Source organism: Euprymna scolopes, chromosome 25 (genome assembly GCF_053919585.1).
Source record: "Euprymna scolopes isolate OS-2025 chromosome 25, ASM5391958v1, whole genome shotgun sequence".
NCBI lineage: Eukaryota > Metazoa > Mollusca > Cephalopoda > Sepiida > Sepiolidae > Euprymna > Euprymna scolopes.
Genome location: NC_136506.1, coordinates 94,359,217 through 94,380,579, shown reverse-complemented (window position 1 = coordinate 94,380,579; position 21,363 = coordinate 94,359,217). Strand labels below are relative to the sequence as shown.

Below are 21,363 nucleotides of genomic sequence, written 5' to 3'. Positions count from 1 at the left end.
TGATGATGCTTTGGACCAACTCTTTGAATGTATCCCCTAAAGACTCCTCAAGTATAAGTCCTAGTACTGAGAGATATTGAGAAAAGAAAGATAGTTTAAATATGACTAGATGCCACACCATAATTTAAATACCCAAGGCCAACATTCGGTCGACCCTCCTCCTCCTCCTCTTCTCTGCATACCACTGCTATGATAGTATTTGACCAATGAAAACTGAAGAACTTTGACAAAGACTATCTACGCCATATTCTTCAAGGTCATTATGCTGACCATGTGGTGACAGCTGCTCGTTGCAGACACATAAATCTCATATCCTTGTTGCCCATTTTGCTACAACGTGGTGTGTCCAGTGTTTGAGCACGCAGCTATCCTGTGAGAGAGCTTGTCTGTGATGTAGTTCTATTTGCAATGATGCCTGGCTAGCCTGAAAGTGTCGGTGAGCAGACAAAAACACGAGCAACAACTATCAAGGAGAACCTTGCAATACTTTCTGGCCCATAAGTTGTTGGTCTTCAGCGATGGTAACTTGACCGGCTACACATCTTCTACAACCTTGCCTGGGATTGCCGCGTGTGGACTGCTATTTTTTTTTTAAATGTGGTTCATGTTAAAAAAAGAAAACCAGCTCAATTTGACCGGCTCAATCTGACTGGCCAATTTTAGCTGATTTTCTTTCTGATGTGATCAATATTGGTACAAGTAAAATTACAAATAAGTTTGTTTCTAAATCAAAGAAAGTCTAATGTAAACAAATTTTTGTTGAGCCGCCTCTTCCTTAAATAATCCATTTCTACTTCATTTCCACAAATAACCATTAACATGCTGTTGTCTCAGTGACTACCGTACACTAATTAACCCTTATATTTGAGTGGCTTTTGGGCCTTGATAAGTGGTGAATCCTATGTAAAGAAAAAAAAAAGTAATGTTTTCATGCGCCTCTGTCGTATAAAATAACTGCATATTGGCCAGCTAGGAGTTTGCGGTCAACCCTGACTGACTGCAGCAGCTAAAGGGTACAAGCATTGGTGGAAAGGCGGAAGAGAGAAACAGAATCTTTGTGAATCTGTTTCAATCTTCGCTCTTCACAGACAAGCACATTTGGAACTACAGCGACATACCATCTTTTGGACAACCATCATAAGACGTTTTGGCAGAGTTGGATTAAGCCGTTTTAATGGGGAAGAGAAAAGTGTTATTTCAATAAAGGTGGAGGGGTACAAAATTTTTAAATAGCGAATAAAGGCGGGGGAGGGGGTCATTTCCTGTAAATGGTCTCCCAAGAAGATCTTCTTTCAACTAACAAATATCAGAGGAGCATGGTTAGAATTATTATTTGTTTGTTTGTTTGTTTGTTTGCCACTACTTGGGTAATCTCCCTTTATAACTATCTATAAATAAATAAATAAATAAATAAATAAAAGAAAACTTTCTTTTAAGTACTATTAATAATTATTAATTATAACACTATTAATCTAGACCAGTGGTTCCCAACTTTTAAAATATGGCGACCCATTTTAAAAGAAGCAGTAAGAAAGCAGCTTCAATCTTTAAAATATATACTCATTCATTTTTGTTTTTTTTTGGTACAAAAATCTGCCATATACCGCGATTATTGAATTATAGATTATTTATTTTTGAAGTAATTATACATTCTTTAAATTCCCAATTAATTTCAAATTTATTCATAAAAAATTCCATAACTGCTACAAAAATTAATTAATTGCAAATCAATTCAAAATTATTCGAACACACAAATTTCCACCATTATGTAAAGTATGTTTATGAACTGACTTTAATAAGACAGGTGCTATTGCAGATTTTTAGCAAGAAATTCTATCCTGAACTTCGTTGTGATATGATTGTCTTCCACATTTGATTTTTATACTTGTTTTTTTTTTTTTTTTTAAAGATGAGAAGTAACGACAATAAATTATTTATGATTTCTTGTATTATCGGGGGGGGGGGGACTTTTTGCCCCAAATTCTCGTAGTTGAACTTTTCCACCTTGGTTTTTATAATATTCACATTCGGCTCAAAATCAATTGGCAATACCATGTCATTGGCGTTATGACCCACAGGTTAGGAACCACCGATTTATACAATGATATGCTACATTATATATATATATATATATATATATACAGTAAGTTATAAAATATATATGGCGATTAAGCTACACTGAATATTCCGTGTTTCATCCACTCTAGGACTCTTCAGGCTTAGCGCATAAGCCTGAAGAGTCCTAGAGTGGATGAAACGCGGAATATTCAGTGTAGCTTAATCGCCATATATATTTTATAACTTACTAACTAGCTCTACCTACGTATTGAGCACTTTTAAAGTAAATATTAAAGTTTACGCATAATTTTATACTTTCGTATATTAATTTTATGTGAGTAAATTAAGTAGTTATATATATATATATATATATATATATATAATCTGAGGTTATTGTTTTCCAGAGGTTAAGTAACCAATGAAGTTTAACAAGGTTAATACAAGAGTGCTCAATACCGAAGTAGAGCAGGGTGTACACTTTATTTGTTTTTAATTAAGCAGTAATATGTTGCTACACAGTCTTGAACAGGTTTCGGTCAGCTAGTTACCAGTAACTAGAAACCTCTTCAGGCAATACGTCTTATATGAAAGCAAACTTTGCAATGAAAATATCATAAGGACTTAATATCAGGAGGTTCCTTCAAATGTTGTGAAAAATAAGGTCTAGTTGTATGTAAATAAGACCCAACAGGGGTGCGAATTTGAGTCTGTGTTGAAATATAGGAATGAATGGGAAAGGATGGAGGTTAAAGATCGAGATAGAAGTAATGGAAGATTAGAAAAAATAGTATTTGTATGGCTGCTCTAAATATTAAACATACTAGTGTGTATAGGTTCAAACAGCAAGGGAATGTGAATTTGACATATCTATGCTACTCCCCCCCCCCCGATTAAATCTTAAATCCCTTTTAGTATAGATATGTCAAATTCACATTCCCTGCTGCATGAACCTATACACACTAGTATGTATAAGATTTAGGGTGGCAATCACACACACATACAAATACTATTCTTTCTAGTTTCCCATTACCTCCATCTAGATTTTTAACCCCCATCCTTTCCCATTAAATCCTATATCTCAACATAGACTCAAATCCGCACCCCTCTTATTTACATACAACCAAATATTATTTTTCACATTTGACGGAACCTCCTGATATTAAATCCCTGTGACGAGGAAGACCTGATATTTTCATGGCAACTTGGCTTTCATATAAGATGTATCGCCTGAAGAGATCTCTAGTTACTGGCAACTAGCTCATGACTGTGTAGCAACATATCACTGCTTATGTAAAAACAAATAAAGTGTGTATGTGTATATAAATCTATATACAATTAATTATAATTGATACAATAATATGCTATATATATATATATATATATATACATATATATATAATTAACTTCAAGTATTTTGATTTTATGAACTAAATATAAAAGTAATATTTTTCAGAAGTACTCAATACATGTGTGTTGCTTTTATGAATAATTTTTTTCAAATATTAGGAGTAACCTACATGGATCGAACTACATTTGAACAGCATTCCAAAACAGGAAGCCTATCGAGATATGTTAAAGTAAAAAAATAGGTTGATCCATGTACGTTCCTCCTAATTTATATATCATTTTGAATTTGAATTTTACTAACGTTTATATAATTTTAAATATAAAATTTACTAATGTAATAATTAATAAACTGCAATCTTAGCTGTCTACAAGTTCTGATAATTCTACAAATTTTTAAAAAATATTGTAAGCATTTGATTTCAAGTTTCGCTGTTCAAGTCTAAAAGTTGCTGTTCAGATAAATGCGAGTTGAATGACGATCTTCCAAAACTGAACCACTTTTAGTCAACATTTTTTTTCTTTTTTCTCAGATTTTTTAAGAATTAAAATCTTGCTTCTTTTTACATTATTTTTTATTTCAATTTCTTTTTCATTTTTTTCTTTTACTTTGAATAATTTTTTAAAGTTTTTTTTTTCTTTTTCAGAACAACTTTAACAAAACTGATTTGCATTCATGAAAATAAACTACCCCAAAGAACGTTATCAAAAGAAAAAAAAAACATTAAAAAGAAAGACTGTTATATATTCATCATTGAAACTTGGTAGACAAGTCAGACACGAATTTAAGTTTACTTGTATCGAATATGGTTGGATAGGAGAAAGGATTGTGAATTTTATTAAGGCGTAAAAAAAAAAGTTTTTTGGACGAGGTGTGGGGGCATCATGTACTTCATTTGTAGCGTTTCTTACTCCTTTTTTATGTTTTATGCATTGGCATCTAGAATTTGTCAAGTAAACAACAGCATAAGTCATGAATTTTTTCTTTTTTTTTTCATTTTTCTTAAACTTTTTCTTCTAGGGGATGGGACATCCAACCAGATGTCTGACATTTACCCCTATTTTAGTGAGTCCAACCAAGAGATCTTTTCAGGATTCTAGCCGTCCCTTTCAATGCAATTGTTTGTATTTCACTTGCACTTGGTTCACCGGGTATGCTTGCTATGTACTTTTTAAAGTTCTTTTTCATAAGCCCAGTTGCTCCTATGATGACTGGTATAATTGAAACGTATATCTGTATGCTTGAATAAGTTTTAAGAGTCAATTTCGAAATGTGTTAAATAATAAAGCACAGAAGCACAAAGTGTGCAAACAATGTGTTTTTCTTTTTAGTAGTTTATCAAGTCCAGAAGCCACTTGAGGCCAAGGATTAATGTGACGGATGGATAATATTATGAAAAGATTGAAAAATGAACAAAATTTGAGTAATTATGGGGGAGGGATTTACTCCTAAAAAAAAAAAAAATGAAGAATTAAATAAAAACCTTAAAATGGTACCAGAAATAGTTATTTTTAGCACGCTTTTATTTTTATTGCATATTTGCTTTTGATAGTCTGGTACAGACATTCGAACACAACTCATGGCCTCATTTCAATTATTATTGAAAAGTCCAAAAATATAATGACTGAAAAGACCAAGAGCTGCTTATCTCTTACCGACACTGCCTCGAACACCATCTTTTATCTATTATAATAAAGTCGTATTTCTATCGATTTGTTTGTTCACAATTTGGTTTCCGCTAATCGAGCCAGAGATGTCTCGTGTCGCGGGGTTCGAATCGTTCGACTGGTAGTAATCATGACACCCTGCACTGAAGAATCCCGAAAGGATGAAACACTAGTGTCTGTAGGTATTTAATTATTATAGTAAAAAAATAATTATATATATATATATATATATATATATATACATACACGTTAGCAGAAAGAGAGAGTGACTACAGCCAGGTTAGCAGCCTGGAAAAGCCCAATAAAAGAGTAATAAAAATTGAACATGCCAATGAATAATAAACACTTACAAGCCTCCACCCCTTGGAAACACTTCAAATAAACTACGAAAATCACCATTTCTACATCTCCAACACATTTGAAAATAATTTCTGACGAGGACGCTTCACAGAACGTCTGAAACGCGCGTAAAAACGATTTCAATGACTTAAAAACATTATTACAATGATCCAAACATAATTCTCAATGAAAAACCAAGACAGAATAATAAAATAATGTTAATACACATTGTTGGTGACTACTCCCTTATTTAAATATATATATATATATATATATATATATATATATTAGTGAACTTTTATATACTTCTATTCCTGCAAGTTTTCTATATATACTTCATAAGAAATCAACAATTTGCATATTACATTAAAGATTCATTTTAATGATTAACTCTAAACTTTTAATGGAAATTAGTAATAGAATTGTTTTAAGTATTTTATTTAGAAATATTATATAAAGTTGATTTATTTCATTTACTTTTAATTTAATTTACATTTAATTTATTTTTAATTATAACCAACATCAGCTGCATTTACAAACGGAAGTAGGTTTTCATTTAACTTAGGAGTTATTTCCCTTTAAGCTATAAGATTTTATTTCCCTGCTTAAATTTCATAGATGAAGATGACTATGTTTTATGCTTCCAAAGATTCAAAATATGGTCAACTTTCAGGAAATCGTAACAACTAAGAATATTTTGTGTATCTTAAATTGTATGCGAGTAAACCCTTCGCCTGGCAATATGATTTTTTTTCCCGCCTGGCAATGCCGGGCATGTACAGCTAGTCACTATTAGACTCTTGCTTCCCTTATTTTGTCCTTTAGCCCTCACATCTTCTAGGTTGACCTCATTTAATGTGAGTGCCTGTCAGGTTTCTGAATTGACCAATGACATTGCATAACTTAACTCATGATCAGTGAAAGTGGGCTACAATAGTCAGAGACTGTACTTGCTCCAGAGGATGCCAGCTTGATCTGACCAATGCAATAATCGTCGCAAGTACTAATAAAGTATAAAACTCCTTTAAATCTACTGCATTGTGATGCAGACAATGTTGCAATGCGTACGGCTCACAGGATGGACACGGAGAAATATTTAACTAAGAAATAGTTAGCTTAACTTTCACAGGGAATATGAGTTGGAACAAACTTACTTATGCCTGAAAGCACCCTCTACCTCTACAAGGCCACCATTCGCCCATGTGTAAAGTATTGTTGTCACATCTGGGTTGGTGCATCCACTACTAGTCTCTTGCTCCTGGACAGAGTTCAAAAGAGAGTCGCCAACCTGATAGATCCTGAACTGTTCTCCGACAAACCCGAAAAGCAGCTAAGTCCCACCCTTATTCAGTAGAGATCCATAGGTGTAAGAAAGCCTTCTATTAATTCCCTTCTGGCTTACTGACATGCAGAAGTTCAAGTGTAATGTGAATAGACATCTTGCTGCTCAACTCCCTACATAGCATCTCAGCAACTTATGGCCGTGATAGTAGCCCCCTACTTTAAAGTGGCACTGTGCCTTGTTTGGGGTGGAAATGGAATTAAAAAAAAAAAAAAGTAGAAGTTCACCTAGGGTTTACTCTCAGTAGCTTTGCAACTTTCACTTCCCTTATTTTGTTTTTTTAGCCCTCGCATTCCATGAACCATGCTTCTGACAAAGGGAGAAGAATTGCCGTTTCCTGGGTTGGAATCTATTCATCTAACACTTATCATTTACCAGATTTGCCTTTGAAGTAATATTTTTTTTTTAGCTCCTTACATCAAGTGGCTTCAAGCTTTGTCTGGAGCAATTTCCATGAAAAAAAAACAAAACAAAACAAAAAAACTCTTAAGCAATAAATGATGCATGAATACAAGCGACATTCCAAGTTCACAGAAGAACAGCAAATCGTCCACCTTATATGGAACTTGAAATGACGTATCATCTGAAACCAATCGATCGACAGTTCGAACTCGCTTAACTGCATTAATATTTAACACTACAATACATTCAAGGCTTTTATGTATAATATAAGCAATTATTTGTTGTTTAAGGGGATTAGCTTGTCCCATTACAATGGCCAGGCGGGTATAGGCAACAAATATAACATTGCTTGTACATTTTAATGTCTTTTCTTTTTCTTTTTTTTTACAAGGTGGTCACCACTTATCAAGGCCCGGAAGCCACTCAGGGATAAGGGTTATCATAAGTACAGTACGTTAGTGTGGATATTTTAGAGTGCCTACTTAAGGGGGCAGTTCATCAGGAATTTGTTTACGTTGGACTTGAAGACATCCAAGTTGTAGTCAGGAGGGAAGCAGGCAGATGGAACAGAGTTCCACAGGCGTGCAGTTCTAAGAAAGAAGCTTTGTTCATGGAATCTACGTTTTGATTTAGGCATAGATAAAGAGTGGGGAAAGTTTTTCACAGTGGATTCAGCTAGACGGGTGTTTTTTGTAAAAGATTGGCGAGGGGGGGTCAGAGATTGGAGTTCAGACGAGCACTTGCCATGGAAATACCGATAAAACAAAGATAGGCTCGCTACGTCTCTTCTGTGGGAGAGAGGTTGCAAGGAAGAAAAAAGGGCATCCCCACTAAGCCACGAAGTCTATTTTGTACTCTGTCAAGGCAGTATAGGCTGTTTTTAGTAGCTCCTGCCCAGATATGGCAGCAGTATTCCATCCTTGGACGTATTTGGCTTTTATATAGATAGAGAATTGCATCAGTAGTGAGATATCTTCTGGAGCGGTAGAAGGATCCCACCATCTTTCCAGTGACCTTGGCAACAGACTTGATGTATGTGTTCCATTTCAGATCAGGAGTGAAGGTCAAGTCCAGAAGCTTATCAAAACATGGGGCTTCTCCTAGACGAGAGCCATCCATTTCAATTGATGCCAGATGTGGATCAGAGCGTTGATGATGTAAAGATAGGAGTTTGGTTTTAGATGCATTAAAGGTAACCAGCTACGTCTTCCCCCCACTGAACCACTCATTCGAGATCAGAGGAGAGAGAATCAGAGAGAGCTTTGTCATTTACAGCCTTTGATGTGTTGCTGTAGATGGTCGTGTCATCAGCATAGATGTCAACAGAAGATTTAATTATGTGTTTAGGGAGATCATTGATGTAGATCAGGAAGAGAGTTCTTTCTTCTTGGGACAATCTTGAATCCATGATGAGACGATCAACATTGTCGAAACGTAGATTAATTCCCATAGGATTTATATATATATATATATATATATATATATATATATATATATATATATATATATATATATATATATATATAAAATTTCACTTTATAAAAGATCTACATATGTATATATGTGAGAACTTTTGAAAAAAATATTGATTTTTTTATTCGATAAACTTGAACTTATTTAAATAAATATATATAGTCAGCCATAACAGATTGTTTCGCTGTATCACAGCTCTTCATTGCAGCAAGAGTAGCAAATACTCAAGACGAGATCGAAACTCGACTGCCAAGCTTACAGTTTGAGCTTCTAAAAACTATGCTATCATCCAACACCTGTTTAATAAAGGTCAAATCTCAATGTAAACTCAGTGCAAACATTGTCAAGTGCCCGAGAGCTCAAATTGTTTTGACTCAATAAGCAATACCTTAAAACGTAGTGGCAGTTGGCGAGTTCCTTACGTTTCTATCTAAAAATGGAGAGCATACGATACAAAAGGGCTTATTGATACGTTTTCAAGTCCTATATATACTTCATGCGTTAGACAAATATGATATCAGTCTTTGAAAAATAAAAAAAACAATTGCTATTAAAAAAAGAAGTGTCTGCCTCAATTCCTAACAGATATGTCTTAATTCTTTATTATATATATCTTAATTCCTAACAAATATGTCGTAATTCTTAATATATATATGTGACTTAATTCCTAACAGATATGTCTCGATTCTTCTTACTGTATATGTCATCCCTCTTAATATATATATATATATCTTAATTCCTAATATATATATACCTAAATTCTTAATACATATATATGTCTTAATTCTTAATATATATATGTCTTAATTCCTCATATATGTGTCTTAATTCCTAATATACATGTCTTAATTCCTAATATATCTATATAATTAGTAAAATCAAATGACCTTGTAATGAGTGATGTAACCTACTTCTGGTTTACGACATTTGGTTGCGCATGCGCACATAAACATTAACCCATAACAACGTAAACAAATAAACACAAATCGCTTCTTTTGCAGATTTTGTACCTGCACACTGAAATATTAATGTTATTATTTCGAAATTATTATTTAACATGGGAAGAGTGGGAGTGTTTTGCATTTATTCTTTATTACAACTATACTGTCGCTATTTTCTTACAACTAAACAACTTTAACCCGTTGACAAACATAAGAACAATTGTAGTAAAGCCAAGACTACTACTACTCTCTATCCGTCCCTTTTCCTTCCTTCCTTCTTTTTTTATTTTTTGTTTACATTTCTAGATACAAAATAGTTGTGTGAGAACGGTGAATTTGTTGACACATTTACTAATCTGTTTCAACATTAGTTTTATTTTATTTTATTTTATTTATTTTGGTTTTATTTTTTTGCTTCAGGTTTTATTAATTATTTTTATTTTAGATTTTAAGTTTCTCTAACATGGTTGAAGGATTCCAATATGGGTTTTTAATTCTTATATTTTTCATCGGTAGGTTCATGTGTGTTTTTGCTGCTAAATGACTTTCGTCGGCAGTCGATTCGTAGGAAAATCATGTTTAATTTTCAATTTTTGAGCGATTATTCGGAAAATAGGTAACTTTACACGAATAGGGAGGATTTTTTTTTTCATGTTTGAGTGACCCGTCCGTGATTTTTCATTTTAATATACTTTCATAGAAATGTTTCTGTTATGTCAAAAAAAAAAAAAACTATTTTCTTTACGTCACAAGTGTCACGCTCATACATGAATTCCATAGCTAATATAAAATACTGACCCAATGGGTCACGGATAGTCTAGTATCTTAATATTACATATGTCTTAATTCTTAACATATATATATATATATGTCTTAATTCTTAACATATATATATATATATATGTCTTAATTCTTAACATATATATATATATCTTAATTCTTAACATATATATATATATATCTTAATTCTTAACACACACATATATATATATATATATATATATATGTCTTAATTCTTAACATATATATATGTCTTAATTCCTAATATATATATGTATTAATTCCTAATATATGTCTTATATTAATTCCTAATATATGTGTCTTAATTCTGACTGAAGCGGGTTATTTAAGGCCATCAATGAAAGTCTGATACGGTGCAACTAAAAGCAATTGTAAAATTAGGATGATAAAAAAATTAAAGTTTACTAACACTTTTTAGTTTATATTTAATATTTTATTTTATATATTTTTTTTGTTAACAAGAATAATAAACTGTTTAAAACCTACAAAAAAAAAAAAATCGCACGAGTAAATTCACAAAATGCAAATCAGCTTTTTATAAAAAGAAATATAATTGTAATTAAAATACTTTTTTAAAAAAATCATGCGTCAATTCATCATGAGTTGAACAGAAATATTTTTTTGAATTTCAAAATCTTAAAATTAAAATAAGTTATCATAAAATAATTCCCCTCTCACAAAAAAAAAAAAAAAAAAAAAAAATGTCGAAATGACGTCGAAGAGTTCCGCTCAAGAAATATCATATGAAACGTATATATACGTATGTGAATAATAATACAACAGTTCTAATTGAATAACTAGTAGGGATACTCGGCACTGACCGGAGCAAAAATACTATCTCTTTTCCCTCTCCCTAAAAAAAAATTAAAAAAAAAAAAAAAATGATTTTAATGATTTTAATAAGATTATAACGTTTTTTGGTTTTAAAATTTACAGAATGTTTGCAAAGATGTGACAAAAAAAAAAAAAAACCCCAAAAAAACGTTGGTTTAACCTGATGACTTTTCAGAAAAAAATTGTTTCATTCTCATGATGTTTCGACGCATATATAAAATAATAAAAAGATTTTGTACAATTTAAAAGGCTTTTTTATTGTTATTATCATTATTTTATCTTCAAAAGTATCTCAAACGTGTCACTAACATACCAGGACTCGTTAAAGCCATGCGAATTGATGAAGTCAACAACTTACACAATTTTAAACAGTCCTGAAAAAATGCAAGCTTGTAAAAAAAAAAAAAAAAAAAAAAAAAAAAAAATCTTTTCGTTTTTGGACGCTAAAAATCCAAATAAGGATTGAATAGATTTGAAGCACCCCAAAATGAATCACAAACAAAAGGACACATTTTGTCTCAACCCCTATTGTTTTTTTTTAATTTTTTTTTTTTTTACATTTGACCTCCAAATTTTATCGCTCATAGCAAAAATCCAACGGATAAAAAAATATTTTAAATTATTTACAATATTTACAAAAAATGTTTTTAAAAATATCTGTGTAAAAAATCTCTATGCACCATCTTTTTAATTAATTTTTTGGCGTTTTATACAATAGGAATCGGAAGGAAAAAATTGACAAAAAAATAACGAATATATAACAAATAACTGTTACCAAAGGCAAACTAAGTTACTTTTATCTTATTGGTTAGGTTACTTGCCCAATAAATGTTATTGTGACATTTATTGAGTGAGCTTCTACTATATTTTGTTCAATTTCGTATTTTTCAGCGATTATCGAGACTTCAAATATGTGACGGTCACATGTCCGCCATTTTTATTTGTTGTAATGTAACAATCGACGCTACTTGTTAAAATTGTAAAAAGAGTAATTTATCTCTTGTTTCTTCACCACTTTTTCGTCCTGTTGTCTATTGTAAAACACACCCAATTTTTAAAAAATTATTTTAATTCGTTTATATATTTTGTTTACATAAAAAGTTTTGTAAATAAAACGTTTTATTATTAAAAAAAAAAGCCAAGAAATAAAAAGTAAAAAATTCCACCAAGCGCATTAAAATGTCATTTTCTGCCTACCTGTATACTTTTAAAGCGTAGAAACTGATTGCAAGATTGATTATCTTTGAACTTGTTATCGTTAAATTGATTTATGAACGAACAAAAAATAAAATAAAAATGGTGCCGACAGCAGAGTGAGAGGCAATCAATTCTTAATCTTTTTTTATTTATAAGTCAAATTAACGAGATCAAATTCAGAAACAATAAACCTAACAATCAGATTCCACACGTTAAAAGTATACAGGTCGGTAGAAAATTAAATTTTAATGCGTTTGGTTAAAGTTATTAGTTGCAATTTTTTTTTCAATATCTCGGCTATTAAGTATATTAGACGATTACCCCCCCCCTTTTTTTTTTTTTAAAGAAATCGGCTTATACAAAGTTACACATATGTGTATAGGCCTCATAATTCAAACCGGAAGTTAAAAAAAAAACAAAAAAAAACGATATTATGGTAAAATGTGTTAATTCAGAAATAAAAGATCTAACAGTTAGATTCTACACTTTAAAAGTATACAGGTCGGTAGAAAATTAAATTTTAATGCGTTTGGTTAAAGTTATTAGTTGTAGTTTTTTTTTTTTTTTAATTTCTCGACTTAATACTATACGATTACTTTTCCTTTTTTTTTTTTTTTTTTAAAAGAAATCTGCGAAGGCAAAGTTCCAAATATGTGTACAGCCCATATTGTTCTCTTCATATTCATAATTCAAACAGGAAGACAAAAAAAAAAAAAAAAAAAACATGTTAAGATAAAATGCGCCCTGTTGGCTGTTGCCCAATATGGGGTGCCTCAACTCTATTTGATCCCAAACTAGTCCAAAAGACTTGAGAAATCGAGGTTGATTGTTGAACGATAGAAAATGCGGCAGTCTTGCAGGATGCGCGTGACTGTAGTTTCAAATAGTGCTGTACGTGCTGCGCTTGCATGTGGAAGTAAGAAAAACGCTATGAGATGATGACGAAACCCTACAAATTGTAAAATAACACACATCAGTTAGCAAAGCCACCCTTTGCTAACACCGGGTAGAAAAAATAAAAAAATATATATAAACCACGCAATACAGGTAAATAAAAATAACCGGCAGATATATATATATATATATATATATACTATGCACTCCTTCCGCTCCAAAATAAATTTTATAGAATTTTTTTTTAACCATTTAATTTTTTTTTTTTTTTGAATAAAGAATAAATATTTGGGTTATGAAATTACAAAAAAGTAAAAAAACAAAAAAAAAAACAAAAAAAAAAAAACACTGTTTAATTTTTAGAAAGGGGTTCAGTTATGTTAACTTAAAATGATTCTCTTGAGGTGAATATCTTCTGAGGAGTTCTTCACACTAAAGTTTTTATCATTAATCCTTTAGATTTCCCTTTTGAATTGCTGTATTAAACAGAAAATCCGCAGAGTATTTGAATTATATATATATATATATATATATATATATATATATATATTAAACATATAAAAATAAAATTTTACCTTTTGAAGCAATGGGGAAAATGAAAATGAGATTATCTTTTTTTGTCTATTCGTGAGTGATTATACGTCAACAACCTAGAAACAGCTGGATATAGTCTTGGAAGCTCTCTAACCTTGAAAACTATATAAACATTTTTTTTATAAAAATTCAATTTTTAATTCTTTGTTGGAAAATTATTTTTGTCAGTAAATCAGTTAATCTACAAATAACTGAAGAAACCGGCTTTCTCGAACTAACAATAGTTTCAGGGATCATCAGTTGTTTACCAAGTAAAAACTGTTTAAGGGATTTAAAAACAAAATATATTAAATTATGGCTCCCTAACAGTATTGATTATATATATATATATATATATATATATATATATATATATATATATATATATATACATATATTTACACAAAGTTGGGGTAGACGTAGACTTTACTACATTAATGTAATATGAATCCCCTATTTCTTGACCACATAAACTAAGACAGCACAAGTAACCATTTGTTTTATAATTTCAAAATGGTTACATTTTTTTGGAAATATAAATTAACAGTAACATTTTTAGCAATTTTTTTTTTAAATTGCTAAATATTTTGAAGATAAAATGATCACCTCTGCTCGAAAAAAAAAAAAAAATGGTTTATAAATGTTTTTCTTTTTCTAACGGAATTGACAATTCAAATATGAAAACGAAATAGGAAGATCATTCCATGTTCCTATTTACTTGCCTTCCCACGAGGGGAAAGTTAGACACCAGGTCGGTTTATAATGGGATATAAATAGGAGCAAAAATAAAAATTGTCTCAGTCTAGAAGGATTTCTTCTCCACTGATCAAGGACAGAAAAAGGTGAAAATGTCAAAACAGATACTACACTTTGCTCCGAACCAAAAGGCAAGAACAATGTTAAATTTGTATGACGAATTAGACCAAAGTCTGTTAACCCCCTACTAAAAATTAAACGTAATTTCAAATAAAAAAAAAATAAAAAAAGTTTAATCCATAGTATTCTGGAAGAATTAAAATGATATATTTTTGCATTAGCAGTAAAAGTATTTCACGGTTTAACCATTTAAAAATGCAATTTTTTTTTTTTTAATAAACATATTTATTTAAATTATAATTTTCGACCCATATAATAGTCTTCATCAATAAAACAGACTTTTTTAATGTAGTATCTTGTCATTAAACCGTTGTGTTCAGTTCTTGTTAATAATTGAGATTCCATTTTTTTTTAAATAATTATTTATTTATTTATTTTTGAAGCAGAAGTTTGGAGTGCAGCATATGTATATATATATATATATATATAAATATATATATATATATTATATATCTGCTAAAAATAAAACAAATCTACTAGGTAAAAAAGTACATTAGCCACAACCATCACCCAAAAAACCATATTTAAAATTAAAATCAAAGGAAGAATAATAATAAAATTAAAAAAAAAAACACACCAAAGCTTAATTATGACCATCGATGAGGGGGACGGGTATCAGGGAAATAAAAAGTCAAGGTTATTTTGTTAGAATGATGAAGCAAGAACGTTCAGATAACTTTGCAGTACAGAGGCTAGGCGAGTCATACGAGTCGAAGATACGTCCTTGACAATCAGTCCGACGGAGTTGGAGTCATTTTGAAGAGTATTGGCTCTGCTTCTGGAAGACTGAGTTATGGTTCTCTGCAGTTCTACGAGATCCACTATCCCAGCCTTTATCTTCTCACACTTTGAGGAGGAGTTAGTTTATTGTTAATCGCCTGAGACAGCCCCTACAAACGCAAGCAGGGCTGCTCAGGCATTTTTTGCCTCCTGTGCAAGGGTTTTTACATCCCCTCCCTTCTGAACACGAATCACATCTTTTCGGCATTCGGGCTGAGTAAAAAATTCAATTTAGGAATCTTAATTAGGACAAACCTTGAAGTGAATGTGGTATTATGGTAACTGAGGTTTCTAGCTAGGAATAGCTTAGGCCATTATAAGGTAGAGTGACAAGAGTGATCATAGACACATTCCCACATTAATTCAATGGCCTTGTGCCTAATTTTCACTCATTGTAAATTTTTTAAAGTGTAGTATCTGTTATGTCTTCAGTTGGTGAAAGAGAAATCCTTATTGAGTAAGACAATTTTTATTTTGTTCCATTAACCTTAACCCTTTTCAGGAAAAGCTGGATATCATCCACATATGAAGAACGACCGTGTGACTAACTTTGCCCTCGTGGGGAAGCAAATAAATAGAGACTTTATTCATTTACATATATACAAGAACAGCTGTACCCAGGCAATCATAGTGCAGTATCTGTTCTGTGTGTTGGGTATCCATATCAGGTGAGGTTCCCCTTGATATCATCTGCCACTAGGGGATCTCGTCTGTGTAGCTCCAGCCTCCCCTCTTCTCAGATATCTTTGAGATATGGTTCGGCTTAATCATAAGATGTGCACCATGCCAGATATTACCTCTTCCTTCGAGAGTAGAGAGATTAATTGCCAGTCTCATGAGGCACACCACCTGGTTGGGATCTCTTTAACGGTTGTGTGGATTAGTGTAAAGGTAACTACAATCAGTGCTTCATTAGGAGTCGCATCAAACAGCCTATATAAATTTTAATGATTAAGAGGTTCTCCTGTAGGAGATGTCTCTCTGAACTCCTTTCACATTTTCTCACTCACTTGCCCCTATTCCGAATTTGTAGCATGTAGCAGTGGGCCGATATCAGTGGATCTTTTTTTCTATGCAAATGGTCAGGAGAACCGAAGTGATTGCCTTACAGCACGAGCCCAAGATAATTATCTAAAGCAGAGCCTTCTTCCTATGATTCACGATCGCATGAGGTTTGAAATGTGAACACTTGTTAAATTTTGTTCCACAAGTTCCACAGACGCACAAATTGGAAAACCCCTCATTCATTAGATTTACTCTTACTGTTTTGTGAATCATTAATTATCGTCTGCTTAAGTTAAACTATTTAATTGATATACACAGTTGTTATTCCTTTTCTTCAAAAGCTGTCGCTCTCAATTCAAATCCATATCATTTGTTTCTCTCATGCATGAACCAAACGAAAGTTTGATTCTCCCTTATTTTTGTCCTTTAGTCCTCACATTCCAGTAAGCAATTTTTCTGACAAAGGAAGAAGAATTGCTGCTTTCTGGTTCGGCTGTTGTTTGAGCTGATGACATCTAGAAGTTATCAGTCCTCTCATAATATCCATTAACAGTCTATCAGTTTAATTAATCCTTATCCTTCAGTGGTTTTTGGCCTTGGTGTGAAGATTTATTTAAGACTGTCTCATTAAATTGATAGTCGTTTCTGCTGCGATGGACAGGACACGTTTGATGGCGACTCTTTCGAATAGGTAGTACGTGGATATTTTTCCAATCCTCTCACAATATTCACCTTCGTTCAACTGTAAACTATCCATTTTATTAACCCTTATCCTCGAGCTGTTTTTTGGCCTTGATAAGAGATGACTGATTAGTTAAAAAAGAAGAATAAAAAGAAATTACGAATAAAATAAATAATTCTTTCTTCATCATTCATAACAGAGTGGTCATTTTCTTTGGGAGCACAACTCTGAAGACATGATCACGTGAGTTTTTACGACAGAGTAGAACTGCCTCTTTTGAATTTTATGATTTGGGTCAGTAGCCGCTGTATAATCCCCACATTAGATTTGGATGGGATGAGGAATGTCATCGATATAGCTAAGGTGTTGATTGCTATTTATAAGTAAATAAGTGTTAAATTTTTTTTTTTTTTTTTTTCCGGTGTCTGCTACTTACTCGACTTCCGCTGCTGCTGCCTCTTGGAGACTGAAGCATAACAGAAATCGGACAAAATTACACAACTTGTCGCATACTTTGTTGCAAAACAACAGAGCAGCAGGGCAAAGAGGTTGCCAAAAAAAACAAGGGGGGGGGGGGCGTTAAAATAGAAAAAAAAAAAAAAAGAAGAAAAAAGTCTTGCACTGTCGTCACAGCATCAGATAAAAAGATCCAAATAAGGTCATACCTATATCAGACCTTGCAGGCAGGAAATTAGAGTCCGCGACCGGAAGGGATCGTGCAAGGATCTACGTTTTTTTTTTTTTTGATCAAAATGTAATCTTCAGAGAAGGAAAAACAAATTCTCCTAAACTGTAGATGGTTTTATAGGTAATTATTATCAGCCGTGGACCTAGTTTCATAACTGCTGGGCCTTTTATAAGTATCGCCTTGCTATAATACTATGAAATAATAGGGAAAAAGAAAAAAGTGTATTTATACACAAGTACACTTTTTTTTAGAAAAATAATTTTATTTTTTTTTCGATGAAAGACAATTTTGTTTTTTGTTTTAATTTTTTCATAGATCATTATCAATAAAAAACAATATTAAGAAACAAGTAAAGTTACAGTATAGTTGACAACCGAGAAATCGAATATATATCAGTGATAGGATGATTACAATAGTTTTTCTGATTCTGATGCAATTCCCGATTCTGATTTTTTATAAACCATTAAATTTTTAACTATGAAGTTGTTATTTTGTCTCACTTAATGAAAAAGCATATGTTAAATGCGTAGATATTTTTTCAAGCATAAAAACACTGTGTGTGTGGGGGGAGGAGGGCATTATAGATTTTAGTTTTTGTGGTAGATTAATATCAATAAGTCTTTATAATTTTATTATTACTACCAGCAGTGAAAGATTTTGTTTTCAACAAAATCAAATACAAAAGATAATTAAAGGAATCGTTTTTGGCATTGGAAATAAGCACAATTTTTTCCCCAATTCTGATACCAAAATGTTCTGATTTTTCCGATTCCAAATTCTGATTAATCGTCCTAACACTAATATATATGTGTGCACACACAAAACAAATAATTTTTATTAAACGCATTAAAATTTAATTTTCCACCGATCTATATACTTTAAACGTTCAGATTCTTTTGCATTTTAAAATGGTTGTTTGGTCGTTTGTTGTTATTGGGGCTTCATTCCTTGAAAAAAAAAAAAAAAAAATCATCATTAGTGGCCCTGCTATTTTAACAGCGTCGGCGACCACGGCTCACCAAATTGAAGATCCAAGGTAATCTCGGGAAGACAAGTAAAGACGGTAGTTTCCTGTTGCTTTCTCTCTTGATTTGGGGGTGGTGCATGTCCCCCCCCCCCCACACCAATGAGTTAAACATTCTCCCAGATACCAACCTGGAAATTTCTACGATTCGGCACTGTACGCATAGCACCTAGTCTTCCCAAATGGTCACCCATCTGGTACTGGCCAAGTTCATTGTTGCTTAACTTCAGTGATCTGACAGGAGCTGGTGTGTCAACGTGATTGTGCTGTATATAGATAAAAAAAAATAGTAAAAGAAAAAAAATGAGAGTCTACCACTAACCCAAAGTTTGAAGGGCAAGTCCTCACAAACTTAGGGTTAGTGATAGAACAAGTCATTTTCCTTTTTACTATGTTTTTAACCTGAAGTTATCTACACTAAATACTCCATCTTCTAAAACTTAACTGCAACTTTTTCTTTGTTTTGATGAATTAACTTATCAATACAAAAAATTCAGAGATAATAAATCTTAGTTTCCACACTTTAAAAGTATACAGGTCGGAAGAAAATTAAATTTTTATGTGAAAGGTGAAAGTTATTGATTGTGAAATTTTTTTTTGTCCATTTCTCGGCTGTAAACTAGACTGAAAGATTACCAAAAAAATAGAATTAAGGCATATCAAACAGGAAATAATGGTTAAGTAACACCGTCAAATGTTACACAGGAAATTTCTTGCTTTCAGATTTCAAAAAAAAAAAAAAAAAAAAAAAAAATTTTTAATTGCTTTTCAAACCGAAATCTAATATATAAAAGACTATATGTCTGTCTGTCCGTCTGTCTGTCTCCATATTTTCAAAGTCTATCTCTTCTGAAACTAAAAGTCGCAGAGCAGAGCAGCGCTAGGGGCCTCAAATGATAGGATTTTTTTATGGATGTTTTTTTGTTTATAGGCCTTTTAGCCAGTTAAAATAGTTTTTAAGGGGTCAAAAATGGGTCAAAATTTTAACAAAAAAATTGTTATGCATTTTGTATATTCATCTTGGTTTATTTTTTAATTTTTACTCAGTTCATATGTGATTCACATTGGTGCAGTGGTAACGTCACCAGCTTTGAATGCTACAGTTTTGCTTTCGGTTTCGGTTCTAGCTGATGGCACCCAAATATTTATTTTTTTTTTTACTTTTGAAATCACAATCTTTAATAATGTATACAAAATCAAGACAAATTAAAATATCATATTTAAGCGTATTTTATGGCCGGGCAAATCCGAGCGCAGTGTTTTTTTTTGTTTTTTTTTTAAGTTTAATAAACAAGTCATTATGGAATTTTTCTCGCATCCTGGTCTGGCAGCAACCTTTAATGTTTACCAAGAATTTTCAAAATATTCAGCGAGTAGGGGAAATATGAAGCTAGCCCACAGGTGGCCATGTAAGACGGCTTTTCTAATGACCACCTGAAAAAAGGGGAGCAGGAAGGTCCTAAGGATATATATGAAACAACTCTGTGAATTTGAATTAATACATTAAAAGCAAGTACAATGTTACCAAAGGCAAGATAAATTACTCTTCTACCTAGCTGGATAGGTTTTTAGTGTTTTTACTTAAGGTAAAAATGTTTATTCAGCTCGAAAAACAAGTAATGTCAACCGGTACATGAACACAAGGAAAAATAGCTGCAATGTATTTGTTATGCGGCCATTTTTTCTTGGGCTCGTGTACCGGTTGGCATTACTTGTTTTTTCTTTTTTCTTTATCAGAATAAACATTTTACATCAAGTAAAATGATGTAAAGCATTTCCAGTTAGGTAGAAGAGTAACTTATCTTGCCTTTGGTAACGTTTATTTGTTATATATTTGATGTTTTTTACTACTTTTTCGAATAAATGTTGATTGTAAAACAAACCCAATTAATTAAAATCTGTCTGTCGTTAATAGTCATTATTTTATCCTATATAGATACCAGCTAAGACGAAATCCATAGATGTCTACATGATCCACATGTGGGGCTCAGATATTTCCACTTAGACGATCCAGAAAGGAATAATCCACTCTTATTCTATTTTTTGAGCGCCGGTGTTATTGAGGAGAGTACCAATAAGAAACTCAGTCTTCCTAATATCCCTTCTAACAGCAAAGGCTACTAAACATTTCAAAATTGGTTATCGGTATCTTTACTCGATCTCCTGTAGCAGATGTCCCCTTGATTTCTACTTTCGCTTTTCTTGCTCACGTGTCTCTGAATTAGCAGCGGACCGGCATAAGTGGACATTTTTTTTTTCTTTTTACAAAAACTGTCATTAAAAATGTTTTTTTCTTTTTACAAAAACTGTCATTAAAAATGTTTTTTATTTTACAAAAACTGTCATTAAAAATGTTTTTTATTTTACAAAAACTGTCATTAAAAATGTTTTTTTCTTTTTACAAAAACTGTCATTAAAAATGTTTTTTATTTTACAAAAACT

The 21,363-nt window shown here is 32.0% G+C and overlaps 1 protein-coding gene across 6 annotated transcripts in view; it reads right to left on the bottom strand.

The window, feature by feature from the left end:
* LOC145247521 (mitogen-activated protein kinase kinase kinase 13-like) overlaps window positions 1–21,363 on the bottom strand; it is a 280,001-nt gene that overhangs the window by 46,312 nt on the left and 212,326 nt on the right. For 3 of the 6 annotated variants that reach the window (XM_080109342.1, XM_080109340.1, XM_080109341.1), the window contains exon 12: window positions 17,646–17,675. The exons of the other annotated variants lie outside the window; for them this stretch is intronic. In XM_080109342.1, the coding sequence (XP_079965468.1) occupies window positions 17,646–17,675 (30 nt within the window). The remainder of the gene's footprint in view (window positions 1–17,645; window positions 17,676–21,363) is intronic. 6 annotated transcript variants of the gene reach the window in all.